Source organism: Canis lupus, chromosome 8 (assembly GCF_003254725.2).
Source record: "Canis lupus dingo isolate Sandy chromosome 8, ASM325472v2, whole genome shotgun sequence".
In the NCBI taxonomy this organism is placed as follows: Eukaryota; Metazoa; Chordata; class Mammalia; order Carnivora; family Canidae; genus Canis; species Canis lupus.
The window spans coordinates 45214623-45237144 of NC_064250.1; the positions used below are offsets into that span (position 1 = coordinate 45214623).

Genomic DNA, 22522 nt, shown 5'->3' on the forward strand with positions numbered 1-22522 from the left:
ACAGAGACCTAGGCAGAGGGAGAAGCAGACTCCCCGTGGGGAGCCCGATGTGGGATTCGATCCCAGGACTCTAGGATCATGCCCTGAGCTGAAGGCAGACGCTCAATCAGTGAGCCACCCAGGTGTCCCAACCATAACTACATTTTATAATATGAATTCTATTAATTTATCTGTTAATTTCTAATCCATTTTAACCAAAATCAGGTGATTTTTGTATCTTAATGATTTCATTTCAAGGATATTAAGCTTAAATGCTTTTGAGATTAAAAAAAAAAAAAAAAAAGCCCTCAGGAACCTAAACATTTAATTAGGGAGAAAAGGCAAAGCCTCGTGTAAGGTTAATCATGAATTTCAGAAAGGAGGAAGAGGAGAGGCATTTTTAGGAGAGGGCGTGTTCTAGTGCAAGCAGCATGGTTTAGGAATTGGACCCACGCACTGATCCAGTCTCTTTGGATTGGCAGGATCCTCACACATGAATTCTGTGGATCACACCTCCCAGCACTTACTGTGGGGAGTAAACAAGGTTGTGTATAGAAATTGGTACATAACGGATACTCAAACTATAGTTAAAACTGATGGCAACAGATCGTTGAGTGTGTTCGAGAAGAACATCGTGGCATGACTGACAAGATAGGAGCCTGGGAATGAGGAAATCTGGCTTCACACATGGGCTTTGCCCCTCTCTTTTTGCCTTTGGTGAACTGACAGTTGCTGAACCTGAGAGACACTGTAGAAGATGAAGGGTTTGGACAAGGTATTCTTTCTCATAATTCACAGTTTTAAATTTTGAATGTGAGTTCAGAGAAGGATACAATTCAGGTTCAGTCATCCAGTAGATATCTATGGAAAGGTGCCACAGTTTGTCCAGGCCTAAGTCAGACAATAACAGGGTGGCACTTGAGGAGCCATGAAGGTTCCCAAAAGACAAGTAACTTGACACTGGCATTTTAAGGAAGTTAATTATCAATATTTTTCTCCCACTAGATGTATTTCTGCTAGATGTAGAGATTCATACTGGAGTTGGACTTTAGATGTAATAACTTAGGCTATACAGGGAGACTTTTCTTCTTTTATAATATATTTTTGAAGTAGTTGTTTGCCATAAATTCTCTGCCAGTCAGGTATTTACTGGAGCAAGCTCACTGGATGTGAGCACTTTGTGTCATATGCAATCTACTTACCTCCCTGAACATGGAGATACCACCTCACAGGGGGCTCATGAGGACTGAAGTCATAGGATATGTGTTGGGGAATGAAATGGATGGGAGTCCTGGTGCTTCAAAGCTCCATAGGGAGAGCTTATTAAAGTCAGAAATAAGGGTATGATGATACAGACAAATGAACCATCTGCAGTCTGTATTTAAGGAAATGCTAAGACAGTGTTGGGTGATTTTTATGTTTTAATTATTTTTTTAAAAAAAGATTTTATTTATCTGAGAGTGTATGCACATTAGCAGGGGTAGGGGCAGAGGGAGAGAGAGGATCTTAAGCAGTCTCCCCACCGAGCTCAGAGCCCCACGTGGGGCTCCATCCCATGACCCTGAGATCATGACCTGAGCCAAAACCAAAGTTGGCTGCTCAACCAACTGAGCTACCCAGGCGCCCCTTTAATTTTTTTCTCTTAAGTCTTGGTCTGTGGGTGGTATTTTCAAGTCGTCTTAAGTGAAATATGGTTATTGCTGATATTAATCATGACTATCAATTATTTGGACATCAGAGTTGTACATAGGGATAACTTTTGTTTATCTATTATTCTTACACTACTTTCTACTCTTTTTCTAAGCTGAATTTTACATGTGCTTTTTCAAGTGTACTTTCTTACTTTCTTTTTGGAATATAAATACTCAATTGAAAGAACTGCAATATCTTTAATAAAGCTGTTTGTGATGTTCTATCTTAATTGACCCTCTGGATTCCTAAATTCCTCTCCTCTTGTTCCAGGTACTTTAGAGGGATTTGAGGGTGGAAATGTTCCCTCTGTGTCTTCTGGGAGGGTAACTTAGCATAGTGCAAAACACTAACCGGTGCCCTGGTGTTCACATTGGCAGCTGGACAAGCTGTCTTAATGATGCGGATTCTCTGCCTTTGATCCACACATGAGGAACTGTGTGTGGATCAAAGGCAGCTTTCATAGCTTATCTAATTTAAATCTGACTTAATACAGTTCAGACCTCTTTTCCTCTGTCCCCAGAGGAGGTCAATACTATTAGACTCTTCCTCTCCAGGTTATATACTGTTTGAATTTATTGAGCCATTGATATCTCGTGGGAGAGTCAAATGGTGACATTCTTAACGTTGAGTCTGAATCTCTGCAGGAGGGGGACAGTGAGGACAGTAGGTGAGATGTCTTCAGACATGGGGAAGTATCACTCCCCAGGAAGGGGGACGAGTGATGATGGCTCAGCCTCACTCCTGTTAAGCAGCCTCACCTGGTTTTCCGATTCACCACCACCTGATGAGGTGCTGAAATGGAGGCCTGTTGGGCAGGAGGAGACTTTTATATTGATACTAAGTTTAAAGAAATCATCTGTAAATGAGGAAGTCCAGGCAGTTGTGTTAATCATCTGTGTGAAGTAATTAATCAAATCTGTAAATACTGCTGATCTTACAGTCTTGAATACTCTACACTTCATGTAGCCCTCTTTGATTTAATTTAAATCAGGCAATTTAGTGGAAGAACCACAAATCTGTTGAACTTTGACTTGTTTGGTGATTTGAGTGGTTGGAGCTTTAACATGTTGCGGTATCTTATAATTAGTATTCAGATGTGTGTTCATTGTACTACATTCCCAGGTCTTTTTTTTTTCTTTTTAAGTAACAGAGTGAAAGGTTTATTTTTTTTTTTCTCTTAAGTGTTTCTTCTGATTTTTAAAGTTACACATGTTCATTTTATAATATAAATAGTACAAGTACCAATAAAAAAAAAAAAGAAAGAAAGAAAGAAGAAAGTCCAGAAGTTATTCTTAAATCCAATTATCAAAAGACAAGCATTGTAAATACTTTCAGGAATTCCCTTTGGCTTGCTTATATATCTACATATGACTTTAAAAAAGAGAAAAATAGCTGTATTTATAATGTACATACAATTTTGTTTGTATCCTAGCTTATCCCAAAATTGAGCATTCTTGTCCCTAATTACATTCTCAGTAGGATGCACAGTGTAAAAATGTTCTATTTTTTTTTTAAAAAGTGAATCCATGATCCTATTAGTTAAGAAATCCTAGTTTAAATAAACTAATTTTTTCTTTCATGAAACTTTTAATCTACTAAAAAGTACTATCATGTCCTGAGGGAGGTGATATATGGTGTGTCCCTGCCTTATATAACTATGGGACCCTTTTTTGTGGATTAATAACTTGCAGAATTTGAAGCAAAATTTGAGAAAAGCTGACAAGGATTTTCCTCCTGCATATGAGACATTTATTGGTTGTTCCCCTGACATCCATTTGTCACATTCTCCTTTCCCTAGATCATATTTAGTATTAATTGGTCTAGCACAGATCAGCTGTGTAGATCACAGTGTACAGTACTGAATACAGTTTTTATGTATTTTATATGAATATAAATGTACAGACTAGTACATTAAAAACACACATTTGTTTCACTGATCTAGTCTTGTCACTTAATATTGGTGCCAGGCATGGAAATGCTCAGTGCCCCTGATGAGTGGGTATGCTCCGATTTCTTTTCCTTGAAAGTATTTACTGTACCTCAAACACCTATTATTTTCTCTCTAATAATTCTGAGTCACCCTCCTACTTGTTACCTTTTACTTTACTTTCTACCTTGAGCTCTTCAAACCTAGCTTATTAACATTAGTAATTGCTGATTTCAGTCATATTTAGGTACAAGAGATAAATATTCCCATTTATTTCTCTTCTTGTTTTGCCAGCTGTCGAATCATTTCATTGTTTATCAGTAAGTCCACCATATAACTTGCTCAGTACCTTCTTTATTCTAGCATTCTTTTTCTGCCATCAAGCTTTCTGCCAGATTTTGTTGTTTCCTTCAATTAGGCCTTTGAAGTGTAACCTTTTTCATTGAGCTTTTTAAGTCAGGCAGGGGGTAGGAGCCAGATGTTACTCTCACTTTTGGTTCTTGCTCTGGCCTGACAGATACATTTTAAACTGCTTTCTTATCTACAAATTCAAATGTAACTTGATCCTGTTACATAGGTTTTGTATCCCATCAATTTTTTACTCCGTTAATTTCAGAGCAAGTTTTTTGAATCTTTTTTGCCTCCATCAGTGGTGTCTTTTTCAGATAGGGAATATTTTGAGAACAGGAACTAGATTTATCAACCCTGTTTTTCCTCATCCTTCCTGCTTTTTGTTGGAGGGACAGGACGGAAATGAAAGAAGGAGGAAATTCCTGTCTAAAAAGTTGTGTGCTGATTCATGAATCTTAAATTTTACAGGACATTGCACTGAGATGTCCACTGAGAGGACATTGCATCTCACTTGAAAGAGTGAGACAACCCTTCCATCTGAGATGGTACTTATATGTATTGTGAGTGAAATTCAGGAAAGTCAGGAAGGGAAATAAAGGAAAGAGTTTACCTTATTTGATTCTCTTAGCTAACCTCACGTTCAAACACTGTGAGGTTCTATTTATATTTTATTTTTTTTAAAGATTCTATTTATTTATTCATGAGAGACACACAGAGAGAGCAGAGACAGAGGCAGAGGGAGAAGCAGGCTCCCTGTGGGGAGGCTGATGTGGTACTTGATCCCAGAATGCCTGGATCACTAAGCCAAAGGCAGAGGCTCAACCGCTGAGCCACCCAAGTGCACCATTTCTGTTTTAAAATAATGCTTTCTAGGGGATCCCTGGGTGGCGCAGCGGTTTGGCGCCTGCCTTTGCCCCAGGGCGTGATCCTGGAGACCCGGGATCGAATCCCACATCGGGCTCCTGGTGCATGGAGCCTGCTTCTCCCTCTGCCTGTGTCTCTGCCTCTCTCTCTCTCTGTATCTGTCATAAATAAATAAAATATTTAAAAAAATAATAAATAAAATAATGCTTTCTAAAATTAAATAATAAAATAAAATTAAATATAAAATAATAAAATAAATAAAATAAAATAATGCTTTCTGTTACATTCTAAAGTATATTTATGGGTATTCTAAATCAATGTATATACACAACTTTGTAAGCTATTTCTATTGATATTTTCATAAATACTCAAATTTCATAACTAATATTAAATAAATACCAGTGAGAGGAATCTAACAACATCCCATTTTGGAGTGCAGACATATTTGATGAGCAGTGCTACATCTTTTTGGTGAACATACTATATTGTGTTATAAATCATTTCAGGACAGGAAGTATAATTGTTGAGTTTTTTGGTTTGGGGGTTTTATTTTGTTTTTTCCTTTCCACATTTTCTTGTGTAGCCTTTAAACTATTATTTATGCCCTTGGCACAAAGAAAGTTTCTCATGTTGTTCCTTTCAATTGGTTCCTTCAATTATTTATTGTTCTGACTTCCTTATCCCTCATTCATTTCTTGAAAAAAAAAAAGTTGTTTTTCCATTTTTCTGGTAGTTAATTCATTGTACAAAATGGGTAAATAAGGAAGATATGAAATGAATACTTGCATATATTTTATCTGGAGTTTACAGAGAGGGTTATGAGTAGACATTTGGAGGTAATTGCACAGAGATTATATTTGAAGGTTCAGGTACCTATGACATCACCAGAGCACACTGGCTACCATGCAGTCATCTCCCCCCATAAATCCATTATTCTGTTTTCATTCAGTTGCATAGGCAGCTGTGATCCAACCAAGTCAACAACATCCTACTCTCCAGAGTAATATTTTTATTTGAGTGTCCCCATGCCACCCCATACTGCTGTCTCATTTTGCTGTACTCAGTTCTCTCAGACATCCTAATACTCTATAAAGCCCCCCTGCCCAAGGTAGGAAGGATGATAAGAGAAGCCAGCCAAAAATGCCACTCTGGAGTCATTAGCTTTTAAGTGGAGCCCACCAGTGATACTGAAGAGTGAGCAAAAAGACAAAGCAAGAGAAAACAAAGAACATGGTTATCATGGAAATCTAGAGAAGAGCATTTTAGGAAGGAGGGAGGAATCAAGAGTTTAAATGTCTCAAGGAGCCAGAATGATTAGGATTGTTTTTACACCTATAGGTTCCCTTGAATGGAGGGTTTGTTTCCTCAAATGTCCCTAACACTAAGTGTGTGGTTGATGCTCAGAAGGAAATTCAGAAATGCTGGGAATGATTTAAAACAGAGGAGGAAGTCCTTCTGGAAGACTGGCATTATCAAAAAAGGATGGTGGGTTATGTTGTGATAGACCTTGAGTGATAAAAAGACTGTCAACCACTAGGATTTGAATGCATCTTCTTGTTTTCTGATAAACAGTGGGTTGATATTCTTGCTGAATGGGTCTACCATAGACTCAAGTAGTAGTACCTAGAGGTGGAAAGTGAAACATGTACAAAGAAAATTTTTATATAGCTTATCCTTCCAACAGATGGAGATGACATGATATAAATTAGTATTGTTCTATTTAAATCTATTGCTTTTTACTGTATGTAATGATGCTTAAGCAGGTTTGCTGATAATTAAGAGAATTATTAATAATTATAAGCATATGTTTGTTGTTCTCTAAACCCTAAGCAATAGGTCTTAGGTGTTACTGACCTGTCACACATGGCTGACATCTTTATTTTTGGCTAGTTTAACAAATGCAAAATATTCATATATTTCTACCTATACCAATCTCTGTCCAAAGTTCATATTGTGCTGAAAGGGGTTTGATGCTATAAACAGGATAGGGAGAAAGAAAGAGGGATGGGGCAGGGAGGGAATGAGAATAGTAGAGAAGATCCAATGACAGCATAAAAACCTCGTTATTTAACTTAGTTGTCTGTCTTCAATGCCTTAGTTTTTACAGGTCATTGAACTATGGGCACGTTCTCTCCCTATGTGCCCATCTGTATTTTGAAATTAAAAGAAAACTTGCAGTGTTTTACAAGATGTAACAAAAGTCTTGGCATTTCTTTCACACTGCAAAGAAATTTTTATGAAATATAAGATTTTTTAAAACTCATTAAAAAAAAAAATCCAGAAAGCCTTTGAGATGGTTCTGAAGAGGAGGTCTATAGTAGAGACAGCCAAGCCTGGGCATTTCCAAGTCAGTTCTATTTATTGTCTTTTAGGGCTGGCTTTCAGTTCCCTCCTCCAGTGGATACAACTTCACATATCCTAAAAAAGACAGTTCTGCAACAAAGTATTTTCTAAGGGAAATGAAATGTGACAAGAATGTCTTGTTATCACGGTGGCATTAGTGTGTTGGCCTTTTAGAGGCAAAGCTCTGGGAATAGTATATTTATTTGGGTTTCTGTGAGCTGGTGAGAAAGCATCTGATTTTTAGAAGAATCTACTCAGAATTGTTCTTTATGTCAGTGTATTCTTTGTTTGGAAGATATTTCATAGACTTAAACGCCCCACCCCACCCCACCCCCCCAGTTACAAAACAGCTCATAAATTCTAGCTTTGGTTGTCTAGAGGTTTTTTTTTTTTTTTTTTCCTTTTGGAGATGGACTGGAGATTACTTTGCATTTTGGCTCAGTTGGCTGGTTTTCCTCCCATTTTACGCAGAGCACTTCTCGAACCTCAGCTGTGGCCCCATGTGCTGCCCCTCGGCCTCTGGAAGCAACAGTTAGCACGTTATTCCACTTGAAGGCTTACCGTTCAAGAGGAGCCTGCAACGTTTTGAATTGTAAAGGAAATCCTAGCAATCCGAGGACAGAAGTATCTAGAAAGCTCCAAAGCCAGGTTTAATTAGGTAGCGGTGCAAAGCCTTTATCCGGGTCACAAAAGCAAGGGAAGAGGAGCCAGAGTGAAAACAATTGGCGTTTATCTGCCTGGCCTATGGGCCCTGCCCCGGAGCCCAGCTGGAGCTCAGCCGGCCCTGCATTCTGCAGGCGGCGTGCAGTTTTTGAAACTCCCCTAAATGTTCCAGCCTTTAAATAGCAGCGAGGCTTCTAAAATGATGCTGCGTACTGCAAGAGGAATTAAAGCGGCTGCCTCGGAGGCAGGAGGCCGACTAGCGAGATGCTTAATTATCGTGGAAGTAAGTGCTTGTTACCGAGGAGCGGAGTGCAGCGAGCGCGGGTCGTCCTCGGGGTGTCAGCCGTGATTTGTAGACAATGCAGCCCTGTCAGCGCAGTGCTGGTTCAGCAGCATCCCTCCAAACATGTCTTTGGCAAGAATTTAAAGGCCACCCCTTGTGTAATTTGTGGAGCCTTGGAACAGGGTCCTCTGCCTTTATTTTCAGGATGTATGCAACCGTGCGGGGTGTTGTACTCAGAATGTGTGCCTCTTGCCTCCTGCCTGACGGGCTCACGAGGAAGTTGGTGTTCTTCACCCATCACCTGCAAGGATGCTAACACTCCTCTGTCGTCTGTCGGGGAATATGGAGAGGTCTGTCCAGAGCAGCATTTTGTTTCTGCTGTCTTCATAAATCAGCACCGGAGGGTCGGGGAGGATGCAATGCGTAAGGAAATGCAGGCGTTTTGTTAATTAGCCGAATATTTCTAGCTTCAAGAATAGACTAAGGAGTGCTGGGGAAGAGGTGGTGGTGAATGCGGGATTCATCCCTTCCTCGCAGGGGTAAGTAATAAAGTGAGGGAAATACAGAGGAGTGCTAATGGATATAATGGCTCCGGGAAAACCCTGTTTATTTTCTCTCTATTGTATTTGCTCTTGCCAACTATGTTAAGCCTTTGTAAAGAAACCGAAAAAGCAAGTCGGGATTTTAAAATGTGAAAGATGGTAAAAAGTGAGTGTTGCAGTGTACTCGATAACACCATTTTTAGTCTTGTTAAAAAACTGACCATATGTTGCTCTGATTATTGAACTCTGTTGGTCACGTCTCGAACTTCTGGTCGGCACAGTGGTTCGTGACGCTCCACATTATCGGAGGTCACTGGAGCCTGTACTTGGTCCGTACTTGGGGTGGGAGCCTTGATGTCCTGGAATAAGATCCCCACCCTACCCTCCCTACTGCATGAGACAGTTCAGTGAAGTTAAAGTATTAAGAGTCTTTCAAGATGTGTATCATTTAAAAGATGGATTTTTATAAAATGCTTTCACGTTCTTCCTTTCTTTCAAACCTGCTTTACTAAAAAGATGGGCTCTGAACTGTGAACCACAATCCATTATTGAGTCTTTTATTTTCATGCGTCTGGGTTTAGCAATTGCATATTTATTTTTAGAGATATTTATCAAATGCTAATTCTAATTGTCCTTCCTCTCTCTTTTAGAGAAAGCATGGGATTGTGGCAGTCACGGAGTCCCCGTAATACAAGTTCCATTCAGTTTTTTCTGAAAGAAAGCTGTCTGTGAAAGTAAAGCAAAGGAACCATTGTGGATTATAATGTTTTGGAGATCTGGATTTTCAGCGGTTTGGAAATAAAGGATCGTTTCACCTTTTAAATGAAAAAGATTAAGATCTCATGCAACTGCTGTGTTTTCTGGAAACCGTTCTCCAAAAGGGAAGTGCACATTTAAAACTTAGATATGATGGTCCTTGGTGGAGGGATTTGAGTCTGATTGCTTCTACATCATGACCAGCTTGAAACGGTCGCAGACAGAGCGGCCTGCTGCCCCCGAAAGGGCCTCGGTTGTCACCACAGATGGCGCTCCCAAAGTCCACTCTGACGACTTCTACATGCGGCGCTTCAGGTCCCAGAACGGCAGCTTAGGGTCCTCGGTCATGGCTCCGGTAGGGCCCCCCCGAAGTGAAGGTTCTCACCATATAACCTCCACCCCCGGAGTCCCCAAGATGGGGGTTAGGGCTAGGATTGCGGATTGGCCCCCAAGAAAGGAGAACGTGAAAGAATCTAGCCGTTCAAGCCAGGAAATAGAAACCTCAAGTTGCCTTGAGAGCCTGTCCTCCAAAAGCAGTCCTGTGAGTCAGGGAAGTTCTGTTAGCCTCAATTCCAGTGACTCGGCCATGCTGAAGAGCATACAGAACACGCTGAAGAACAAGACGAGGCCGGCGGAGAACATGGACTCCAGATTTCTCATGCCCGAGGCCTACCCCAGCTCCCCGAGGAAGGCTCTCCGCAGGATCCGGCAGCGGAGCAACAGCGATATCACCATAAGTGAACTTGACGTGGACAGCTTCGATGAATGTATCTCGCCCACGTACAAGACGGGGCCCTCACTGCACAGGGAATATGGTAGCACCTCGTCGATCGACAAGCAGGGAACGTCGGGGGAGAGCTTCTTCGACCTGTTAAAGGGCTACAAAGACGACAAGTCCGATCGGGGTCCCACTCCAACCAAGCTCAGTGACTTTCTCATCGCCGGTGGGGGCAAGGGCTCCGGTTTCTCTCTGGATGTTCTCGACGGGCCCATCTCCCAGAGAGAGAACCTCAGGCTGTTTAAGGAAAGGGAAAAACCACTCAAGCGCCGTTCCAAATCTGAAACTGGAGACTCGTCCATTTTTCGGAAATTACGCAATGCCAAAGGTGAGGAACTTGGGAAATCGTCGGATCTCGAAGACAACCGGTCGGAAGACTCCGTCCGGCCCTGGACGTGCCCAAAGTGCTTTGCCCACTACGATGTCCAGAGTATATTATTTGACTTGAACGAGGCGATTTTGAACAGGCACAATGTTATCAAGAGGAGAAACACCACCACGGGGGCATCGGCCGCTGCCGTGGCCTCCCTGGTCTCGGGGCCTCTGTCCCACTCGGCCAGCTTTAGCTCCCCGATGGGCAGCACGGAGGACCTGAATTCCAAGGGGAGCCTCAGCATGGACCAGGGAGACGATAAGAGCAATGAACTTGTAATGAGCTGCCCGTATTTTCGGAATGAGATCGGTGGAGAAGGTGAAAGGAAGATCAGCCTGTCAAAATCCAATTCTGGTTCATTTAGTGGGTGTGAAAGCGCCTCCTTTGAGTCTACGCTTAGTTCCCATTGCACAAATGCAGGAGTGGCGGTACTCGAGGTGCCCAAGGACAACCTCGTGTTGCATCTGGACAGGGTCAAGAGATACATCGTGGAGCATGTGGATCTGGGTGCATATTACTACAGGAAATTCTTCTATCAGAAGGGTGAGTGGAGATCCTGTAGCATGCTATATAAAATAGTTAAATGTTACCTACTACAACTTACCTCTCTTTGCCTTTTTGAGTTCCGTCCTCCTTTTTGAGTGTAAAAATGTATACTTAATTTTTTTTTTAAGTTTAGTGGATGAAACTATAGTCTTTATGTAAAAAAACTAGCTCTGTTACGTGGAGAGGGAAATTCATAAAGTTGAAAATATTTTCTTATTTTTTTTAGGATTTTTATTTATTTATTCATGAGAGACACAAAAAGAGGCAGAGACACTGGCAAAGGGAGAAGCAGGCTCCATGCAGGGAGCCCGATGTGGGACTCGATCCTGGAACTCTGGGATCACACCCTGGGCCAAAGGTAGACGCTCAACCACTGAGCCATCCAGGCGTCCCGAAAATATATTAAATACAGCTTTTTTTTTTTTTTTTTAAGGACTGCAGAAACAATCATAGTGCCACCTTTTCTTAGCACTTTTGTAGTTTGTACAGAACCACTTCTTTCCTGCCTCAATGTTCTCATCAGCAAATGGGACTTCTACATTCCTATCCTTTTGATAGGAATTCTATTGAACATTAATTACATTATTTGACAAAAGTCACAGAGCTCGTAAGTCTTAGGCAGGAATCAAATCTAGGTTTTATTGAATGGGGTAGAAAAGGAACTAAAGAGTTAAGTACCCTGAACATGTTGGAGACTTCCTTTCTAGTCTTTTCTGTTTGGGGTGAGGGGGGAATACATATGCATATATTTTTGGGTTGTACTTTATAGTTTTATCTCATGCTTTGAAGAAAGGCCCAGTGATTTACTGAACAGTACGTAGTTTAAAAGAAGTCTGAGGAGCCATCTAATAGTATTTTTGAGCCACATTATTAATTGAAGAGTGAGCTTAAGTTCTGTAAGTACCCAAGCCAAGAAACAGGATGCTTGCCAAGGAAGGACCTACACTGTGATCCATTAGCTGCTCAGGAATCTCTGCAGCCTGGTTAAGTGGTCCCCTGGATGCAAAGTACTTAGAGCAGTGTTCTGACTTTCTACCTACTGCTTTGAGGTTTTTGAATCTTACTTAGTCAACTTCTTCCTAATAAAGTTCCACTTCCAGGGCTCTTGTAGTTATATTGCATTGCTCACATTGAGATAAAACTTACTGTAAGGTTATTACATCATAGACCTTATTCAGGAGGGTTTATTGACCGTAGGAATCTTGTCTTGCTGCTAAGTATCCATGTTTTCTAAATATCTCTGTCATATATATTTGACAATATGATAATGGAAATCCCATTTTCACTTTTAAGCAATCTATGCTCTCAATAATTTTATAGAGTTCTGCTTTTATTTTTTTTTTGAAATTTATTTATTTATTCATTCAGAGAGAGCGAGAGAGAGAGGTAGAGACACAGGCAGAGGGAGAAGCAGGCCCCATGCAGGAAGCCCGATGCGGGACTCGATCCCGGGTCTCCAGGATCACACCCCAGGCTGCAGGCGGCACTAAACCGCTGCGCCACCGGGGCTGCCCGAGTTCTGCTTTTTTAAATCACTTTTTCCTTATATACTGTCCTTTAAGGTACAAGGTTTCTCAGTGTTGCCATCTTGGCATTTGGGCCCAGATAATTCTTTGTTGGAGGTGGCTGTCTTGTGTGCATTGTAGGATGTAGGAGGATTAATAGCCAGCCCTGGCCTCTATATCCTAAATGCCATTAGATAGACCTCCCCCAACTGTGATGACCTAAAATGTCTCCAGGAATTGCCAGATATCTTTTGGGAGTTGCATCTAGCTGAGAACCCCTGCTTTATTGTACCTGGGGACATTTTCCACAGGTATTTCTGAGTGGTCTGTTGGTGGAGGCCATCTTGTTAAAAAAGATACATTGAGAACATATTGGTTATGAGTTTACTTATGGAGTAGTAGGCACTTTTTCTGTTAGGCAGTATAATATTATTAATGAACATTTTTGAGCACTAAACTATGTACCAGGAGCTTTTCTTAAGTATTTGATATGACCTGTGTTTTCTCATTTCAACCTCAAAATGCCCACTGAGATAGGTACTGTTAGTGATGGCATTCTCCAGATGAGAAGACCAGGGGTTATGTGGTTAAGCACATGTAAGCAGTTCAGCTGACATGGAGCTAGTAGTGTGGGAGCCAGGATGCCACTTCTGGTGTGTCTCATGTCATGTTCTTAACCACTGTGCTCTTCTCTCTACTATACTAGACTGAAGGGAAAGAATACGTTTTTGTGTTTAAATCTGGTAGAAATTTATATGGGATAAAAATTCGGACATCTATATTCCAGAGGAATCCAGCTTAGATCATAACACTTCATAAATTTAAAAACCACTAATCCAAAGTCATTTCTGTTTTGAAGCATGGAAAATACCCTCTTGCCCAGCATAATTGGAACTGGTTAATTGAAAATAACCAGTTAAAAGCAGGGAATCTTTAAAAAGTTATGCATACTCAAAGTATTTTATTTTCAGTAAAATATATAAATATATATGAAATATATTCAGACTCTTGTAAAGCCAAGGGTTTTTCTTTGACAGTGATCCTACTATTTTGAGTTTTACATTGTATTAAGAGTATAAGCCATAAGCACTACCACAGACACTAGCAAAACAATCCAGTCTTACAGAATCTTAGGTTTCATTTTTTTTCCCTCCTTTTTTATAGTTGTCTTGCTCACTTCTAATCCAGTAGCTTTCTTTTTAGTGACTTACTTTTATTAAGTCTTTCCAAAGCCTTCAGCTTAGTTTTTAATAGAAACAAGATTTATCTTTTATACTCTTATTCCACCAGCTTTCATAATACTTAATTAAATTTCATAATTGCAATAACAAGTCGACTGGCATGAACAGGTTTGGGAAGACACAGCCTGGCTTGGTCAGCATGAAGTCCAGCTGGTGGGAACAGCGTGTGTGGTGCTGGAGATCGCCCACTTGCGTTCTTGGGAATTGCGTTCTTGGTGTAGGGAGAGAACTCTGAGCACGAGTTAATCCAGGAAGTTGGTCCAGTAGGGGGCAGTTTCAGAGTGCTTACTGTGTTTTTTGGGGCCACACAACTTAGCATTTTCAAATCAGACAGGTCATTTGTCATAATATGGCAATAAATTATGGCTCTGAGTAACCTCATTTGAAGCTGAAATTAAGTCCCTGAAAGTGTAACTGCATATTTAAAAAGTTATATATCTGTATTCAGTCACTATATAGAATATGGTTAACCTGTAGAACTTGAGGCCTTTCCTTTATAACTTGAGTGTATTAACTCCTTTCTTCCTAATCAGAAGCTGAAAGTGAGTCCTCTTGTTGGAGGAGTACATCGATGTTAGGTGCAATTTCTCTTCGAGCATCAGAGTATAGCACTGCTGATCTGGCTGTCAGTCCAGCCTCTTCATCACCAGTGCTGTGTAATGCATTCCTGACTTCACTGTGGCTGTCTCTGGTGGGGAGGGATTCACTTGTGTGAAGTACCCTTGGCAGTCGACGTTATATGTAAAATTTAAGTTTGGCCCATGAAACTGCAGTCACTCTCTGATATCACACTGTTTTTATGCATGTTGTTATTTTGTGTATTTAGACTTCAGAGGCTATCTGGCTATGCCGTGTAAGCCCCGTCTGTTGCTGGATAGAGGCTGGGCCAGTGGAGGAAGCCCACCGTTTGCACTTACTAAAATAGGCACCGCACCATCAAGCTTTTCTGCTCCTCACTCCTTTCTCTTGCCTACTCCCCTTTGCTGGTTTGCTAGTGTGTGTGACACTTTATTATTAAAAGACAGTAATAATACAGTTAACATATATTGTGTTTTTACTTGGGGTTTTATGCGGACTTCTCTCTCTCAGGCCCCTGAAGCAAAGCTGTCCTTGTGATGAGTGCAAGAGATGAACCGGAGCCTTCCTAGAGAGACACAAGACAGGCAGTAGGATAACATTAAAATTAATAGAGTCCTCCTTCTTTGAGTCCATATATGTATTTTGTGTTTAGTTTTTTTTTAAAAAAGACTTATTCATGAGAGATGCACAAAGAGAGAGAGAGAGAGAGAGAGAGAGAGAGAGAGAGGCAGAGACACAGGCAGAGGGAGAAGCAGGCTCCATGCAGGGAGCCTGACGTGGGACTTGATCCCGGGTCTCCAGGATCAGGCCCTGGGCTGAAGGCGGCCCTAAACTGCTGAGCCACGTGGGCTGCCCTTGTGTTTAGTTTTTATTTGGATAGCATGATCAAAGTACCCAGGAAGTTTCTAAGTGGAGAAAACTGTTAGAGAATGGTTATGATGTTGCCCAGAGCCAACATGGCTTGTTGAGGAGGAGACTCTCCCAGCCATCAATCCCCTCACTTTCTGTGGCCATATAGGACTTTTCTAATTTTGCACCGAGTGTACAATTGTCAGGGAGGCAGGCCTTCTCTGAATCCCATTCAGAGTGATGCATGTGTGGAAAAGAGGGGCCACAGGTTGTCTCAGCAGTGGCGTCTGTTGCATTGTAGATCAACAGGGTTGATAGGCTAGTCCCTATGCCAGGTGGGATGTCGCTCTCAAAGTCCAGTTATTGGAGATGGTGTGGTAGGGACAGGCCTCTCTTTGTTGCTCAGTGGCTGGGAGAGACTGCCATTATCTGGTCTGAAGCTCATCTAAGAATAGTTTCCCACTCCTGATGCTTGTATATCTAATTATTATTCTGATAACCTTAAGCCATAAGATTTGATTGCTTTTATTGTTCACTCCCTGTCCTCTGCCTCCACCTCTCTTCACCCCACCACACATGTTTGGGTGTGTTCTCTATCTCACATACACGTACACATCAGTTACAGCAGTAGTGTGCTGAGCCCCAAACAATCAATTGATAATTGGATTTCAGTTGCCCTTGTAATGTCCACTTTTCTGTATAAGAGGGTGAGAGGTAAATCAGCCATCTTCAGCATCATTTCTTTAGAATATATATATATGCCTTAACTTCATGTGTACTTGAAGTGATAGTTTTAGCACTCTGATATATTCTCAATTTTGCTATCGAGAGCTGGTCTTGAAGCTCAAGTTTGTTAGATGAGCATCAAGGAGCTGGTGTTAAGTTTTACTGGAGGAGAGTGTGGTGCATGTAGATCATCAGGGAACACTGTCCAGCCAAGCTTACTTGAAAAATCTGTGTTTGTTGTTTAATCCTCCTATAAGTATTGCAGCATTAAACTTGAGAAAAGTTAGGTTGTCTTACAGTTCAGGGTTCTTTAAGGTTAATGATGCTGTTTAGTGTTTTGATGTGGACAGTTTTATTTTTTTTTTTCAGGGAGGTGATAAGCCAACAAGTCTACTTGACTGAAACATGTTGGGCTCTGTGTTCCTGAACTTAACAGTTAATTTTGGCCAACATTCATAAGGAAGGATTTTATATGTGTATAATAATTCGTTGTTTTAATAGCCTTGTTTTTAAACTGAGATCACATAAACTGTACATGATTGGTTTGAAGGTAGTTCTCTACTTAGGTCACCCTTTCAGGGAGATTTTGAGCTAATTTAATTTTCAGGGAGATTAAATACCTTCTTGAGCTAACCCAGGAGTGTGATTTGTTACCATCTTTTTATCTGCTCAGGGCTTCCAGAAGTAAGGAGGCCATTAGGTATGAAGGTTTGCATGTTGGCTCCTTTGGAAACAATCCTCCCCTTCTTTGTTGGCTGTGATCCCCTGAATTTTAATACTGATGATCTGCACTCTGATCTGTACGGAATTCAGGATGCCATATGACCTGAGCCATCTCAACTCAGAGGTTTGTGAAGTTGGTTAAAAAGGGTATGTGCCTCAGCTGTTCCTTCCTATGTTTTATTTTTATTTTTTAAAGATTTTACTTATTTATTTATTCCTGAGAGACACACACAGAGAGAGAAGCAGAGACATAGGCAGAGGGAGAAGCAGGCTCCATGCAGGGAGCCTGATGCGGGACTTGATCCTGAATCCTGGGATCATGCCCTGAGCCAAAGGCAGACAGACGCTCAACTGCTGAGCCACCCAGGCATCCCCCTATGTTTTATTTTTAAGTCAAGATAAACCATCAGAAGGCCACATTTGCGCAAACACTTGACTTTATTCAAGGTCATCTTTTTAAGATGCGGTCATATAAAAACAATTTATTGTTGCAATAAAACTGGAGATGAAGCATTGCCTATCATGTCATTTTTTAGCCTCTTTGGAGAGTTCCATACAAGAAACTTATTTTAGAATTAGATGCCAGGACTTGTTTTCTGGTAGCTCCTGAATGCCCGCCCGCTCTCTGGTGATAGGTATGCTTTATTGGTTTGCTTGCTTTGTTTACTGTGTCTCCTATTCCACTTCTGCTCCAACAACCAAATTTGATTCTCAGCTATCCAACCTTCATTATTAACACATTGTTTCCACTTGGATCTTTTATTTCTATTTCATCAGCATGATTTATTTATTTCCTTTATAATTAATGACCTCAAAAAATTCTCTTTGGAAAAGATAATTAGCATACTTCTCCAGTTGCAATCCCTGTGTGCCCAGGCTTTCCCTTCTGTTCTAGATCCCTTTTCTTTTCTTTCTTTCTAGTAGGCTCTGTGCCCAGCATGGAACCCAGTGTGGGGCTTGAACTCATGACCCTGAGGTCAAGACCCTGAGTTGAGATCAAGAGTCAGAAGTTAACCAACTGAGCCACATTGGTGCCCCTAGCTACCCTTTTTGTCAGCAGCTGTCAGCTGCTTCCAACTAGATGGCTGTCAAGTTGGCAACCCCAAGCCACGCACATAAATGTTGACTTCTTAGTTTTTTCTCCCTAACAAGCCTTCCTCATCAATGCCCTCTTGCTGTAAATGCCACTGGTTTCACCAGTTACTTGGTTTTGAAGCACTGCCGCCTCTTTGTCTCCTCTGCTTGTACTCCAGCTCTGATCAGTTGGGAGGGCTCCTTGAGTCTACCTTCAGATGGCTGCTGACTTCCTATTCTCCATGTCCTGTTCTCAGCATTCTGGCTGTAGGCCCTCATTGCCTCTTTTTTTTTTTTTTTAAGGTTTTATTTATTTAATCATGAGAGACACACACACACAGAGAGAGAGAAAGAGAGAGAGAGGCAGAGACACAGGCAGAGGGAGAAGTAGGCTCCATGCAGGGAGCCCAATGTGAGACTCGATCCCGGGTCTCCAGGATCACGCCCTGGGCTGAAGGCAGCACTAAACCACTGAGCCACCTGAGCTGCCCCCCTCATTGCCTCTTGCCGAAGCTTTAGCATAGATGTCTTAGTCTCAACATCTCTAGTCTACCTTACTCAAAATCCAGTCTCTTGCCTTTGCCAAATATAATCTAACCTTACAACAATGTAAATTTATATTATGTTGTGAATTTAGTCCTGTAACAAATACATTGTGTAACATGAGTCCTCTGAGAAGCAGATGTTGAGATGGTACAGACTTTCAAGTGGTTTGTGGGGGGTTTGGGAGTGATGCCTCGGAGAGAGGAAAGGGGAAGAAGCAGAATTGAGTAGGGAAAGCCTTCAGTCCATGATGTAGATGTGAATCTTGAAAGGAAAAAGAGCAGAAGTAGACAAGAGGAGCCTCAAACCATGGTGCAGATCTCCCAAAGTTGTAGTCAACACAGTGGAGTGAAGAATAAGCTTTAGAGGACTTCTGTGTTGGGCAGTAATGGCCAACCCCAGCATGCTCAGTTCATGGATGGGAAATGCCCGGGAACAGAGTGGCTGAGCTGGAAAACTCTCAGGAAGGGAGACTCAGGTGTTGCATGTCCATGGCTGCCACGTAGGCATGAGTGCGTACATCATGCTTGGCAAGGTTTCAGGTGCTGGAATGGTAGGCAAAACAGACCACCGTCATGGAGGGTGGAGGAAACTGGCAATAAACAAGTCACACAAAAAATATACATATGCTTATTATAAAAATTAATAATACAGAAGTGAAGAAAGTAATCCCTCTCCTAATCCCAAGATTTTGGTTTATAATCTTCTATATCTTACATATACGACACACACATTCATTATCCCACTTAGTATTAACAGGAGTGTTCTTCGTGTTTTTTAAAGTAGTTTTAAAGAAAGCAACAAGTAGGGGTACCTGGGTGGGTCAATCTGACTTGAGCATCTGACTCTTGGTTTCAGCCCAGATCATGTTCTCAGGGTGGTGAGATCGAACCCAAAGTCAGGCTCTATGCTTAGAGGGAAGTCTGCTGGAGATTCTCTCCCTCTCCCTCTGCCCTTCCTCCCACTCACATGTGGGCATTCTCTCTCTCTAAAAATAAATAAATCTTTAAAAAAAACAAAAAAATCAACGAGTACACATGGAGCACCTGGCCGACTTAGCCTGGTAGAGCATATAACCTTTGATCTAGGGATTGTGAGTTTAGGCCCCATGTTAGGCATAAAGCTTACTAGAAAAAGAAAGGCACATATTTATATCTTCATTCATTAAATAGTATTGATTGAGCATTTACTCTGTCAGCTACTATGCCTGCCAGAGAGCAAAGCACCTCCACCGGTCTTCATGGTGTTTAAAGTCTGATGTTGAGACAAATGAGAAACATTTGAGCGTTATGAGAAATACTTGAGAATTAGAAATAATTCAAGCATTATTTTTTCTGAATTTTAAGAAGTAGTTTTAAAAATCTACAGTTTATTTGTGCCTTCTTTCCAGAGTCCATTTAGATGAAGAGTGGAACCTCTGAATTTATCCTCCGTGCTTTGCTTTTGTAATTTGTTTCTTTTTTATTCTTTATTTATCAATTTTACCTCTTGGACAAGGGATTGGTGTATGCCTTTCTGTGTTCTTTTATCTAGGCCTTTCTCTTATTTCACTAATTGTGTATTTAATCCCCAGGATCTCATTATTTTTGTTTCCCTGTAGTTATGTTTGACAATAGCTTCTCCTTATTTTTTATACCCCACATTCCTCCATTGCTGTTCATTAGAAATTTTTTCACCTAAGTTCTTCTGGTGATCTGTATCTTCTTGGATTTATTTTGTTTTCTTATTTTTCTCTCTCACACTGTGATTGGTTTTCCTTAGTTGTCTGGTGATCTTGTTTATGGGAGAATTAGTGTGGGTGGCAGGCTTCCCCTCAGTGCTATGGGTCCCTTTCCTCAGCAGGCCTCACTGGACGGAGGGCAGGTGCTGGAACAGTAGTGCAACCTCCTAACACAAAAATGTCCCTGGAGAGTGAGAGGGCAGTGACCACCATGCAGGAGGTGATCCACGTGGGTGTCAGCCTTGGGCAGACTTCATGCTCTGTTCTGCCTGGAGCTGCCTTTCCTCCTCCACCCCGGTACACACATGTTGTATTCCCCTCTTAACCACCTGCCAGGCTCCTGCCTCTCGTGGGCCTTCCCTATCACTGCCCTAAGTCACCCTGTGCGCGTGTTTCTGTGTAGCATTTCCCATGATGCGTTGGTTCATAACCAGTCTGAGCACTCCTTGAAGGCCAGGACCCCAGACCAGGCAGGCTCTGTGAATGTTCCACAGTAGAATGAGTGTTTGGTGTGGATGTGAAGTCTAAGATCTATTGAATATGTCCCATTTTTATAGTGTCAGGGAGAGGCCACAAGGGCCCTCTGTGCACATGACCTTGTGTTCTACTACAGACCCCAAATAATATGTGGCAGTTCCTTTCCCTCTCTTTTCAGGAAATGAGACCACAGACAAGTCTGTGTGTGGTCATGGTGGTTTACTGAGAATTAACCAGGACCACCAGCTGATCCTCATAGGCCCAGAACACCCATATGGAGATTGAATTTTACTTTTGTGAACTGTATTAGACCAACTGATAGATGCCAAAATCTGTGAGTGACAGGTGAGGAGAAGCAGGGGTTGTGTAATCTCAAAAGATCTCCCTGCAAGATAGGACCTGGCAGGTGCCACCTTAATGGACTGAACCCCAGGAATTGATGCACTGGGAAGGTGACATCATTTCTGTGGCTCTCTTGCCCAAAGTACATACCCTCAGTCCAGTCATGTGAGACCACCAGGCAGACCCCAGTGGGTTGGTAAATACTCTGACCACCAGGTGCCATAGTCATGAAAGACCGGCAAAAACCAAGTAGCTATAACAGACCGCGGGGGACTAAGGAGAAATAACAAAGTACAACATGGGACCCTGCTGGGATTTGACTAAAAGCATTAGTTAATGGGAGTGAACCAGTGTGAGCCTCCTGGTTCTGATTATGATAATTGTTACTAGATGGAGTCACATAAGATGTTAGCTTCTTATGTGACTCCATCTAGTCCACATCCCAGGAGGACCCTGGGTCATGGTTCTATGGAAACTCCCTGTACCATTTTTGCAGCTTTTCTCTAAGTATAAAGTAGTCAAGTTGAAAAGCCAAAAACCAAAAACCTCAGGTGTGGTCAATTACAGTAGCTCACATAGGATACGAACCATCCACAGGGGAGGCACAGGAGTGCTTCCCCAACTTCCTGTTTCAAAGTGCATCGAAATGACTGCCATGCTTATGGATTCCCATATGCTCTTTCTTCACTTTGCTGTCCCAAGGGAAGAAGGGTTCTTTAGATCTATTCTTTCAGTACAACTTGACACATAATAAAAGCCTGTCTCACATGTTTTCCAAACATTATAACTTTAGACACCCAGTGATGATCCCTTCATCTTGAGCTCTTAAATTGGATGCTCAAGCTTTACTGTGTCAGTTCCTTTCCTGGGCTTCTCATGGAGCCCCTCTGCTGTACATGGAGGCCATTCATCAGATCTTCAGGGCAGCAAGAGTCTTTTTAAAAGATTTTATTTAGGGATCCCTTCCCTGGGTGGCGCAGCAGTTTGGCGCCTGCCTTTGGCCCAGGGCGAGTTCCTGGAGACCAGGGATCGAATCCCACGTCGGGCTCCCGGTGCATGGAGCCTGCTTCTCCCTCTGCCCGTGTCTCTGCCTCTCTCTCTCTCTCCCTCTCTGTGACTCATAAATAAATAAAAATTAAAAAAAAAAGATTTTATTTATTTATTTGAGAAAGAGAGAGCACATCAGTGGCAGGGGAAGGGCAGAGGGAGAGAGAGAATCCTCAAGCAAACTCCCCGCTCATCAAGGAGCCTGACACGGGGCTTGATTCCACAATCCTGAGATCATGACCTGAGCTAAAATCAGGAGTCAGGCACTTAACCGACTGAGCCACCAAGGCGACCTCTTTCTAACTGCCTTCAAGTCAAGTAGAAGTTTTGGTGTTAGAGGAGCATCGGCAGGAGCAAAGTGTGCAGCTGGTGTAGGCAGCCAGTTAAGTCTGTGGGCTGTGCTGTTTTGTTGAGACACCCTGTGTTGTCCCTGACCCCCTGAATAGCAGCAACTTCTCCTTTGACTGCATTTCTGGCTGAGATCTCTGAGGGACATTATTCCAGATCCTTCGAAAGCATTTTTAGGTAGGAAGACCTCTTGCTACAATATCTCTGGTAAGGAGGGACAAAGAGTGTTTTAAGTATAATAAAGTTGAGTT

At 41.8% G+C, this 22522-nt stretch overlaps 1 protein-coding gene across 1 annotated transcript in view; it reads left to right on the top strand.

The window, feature by feature from the left end:
- The window catches only part of SIPA1L1 (signal induced proliferation associated 1 like 1), a 387762-nt gene that overhangs the window by 219428 nt on the left and 145812 nt on the right, over positions 1–22522 (top strand). Inside the window, exons 6-7 of the mRNA XM_049113648.1 lie at positions 8307–8452; positions 9295–11094. Of these exons, the coding sequence (XP_048969605.1) occupies positions 9597–11094 (1498 nt within the window). The 5' untranslated portion in view covers positions 8307–8452; positions 9295–9596. The remainder of the gene's footprint in view (positions 1–8306; positions 8453–9294; positions 11095–22522) is intronic.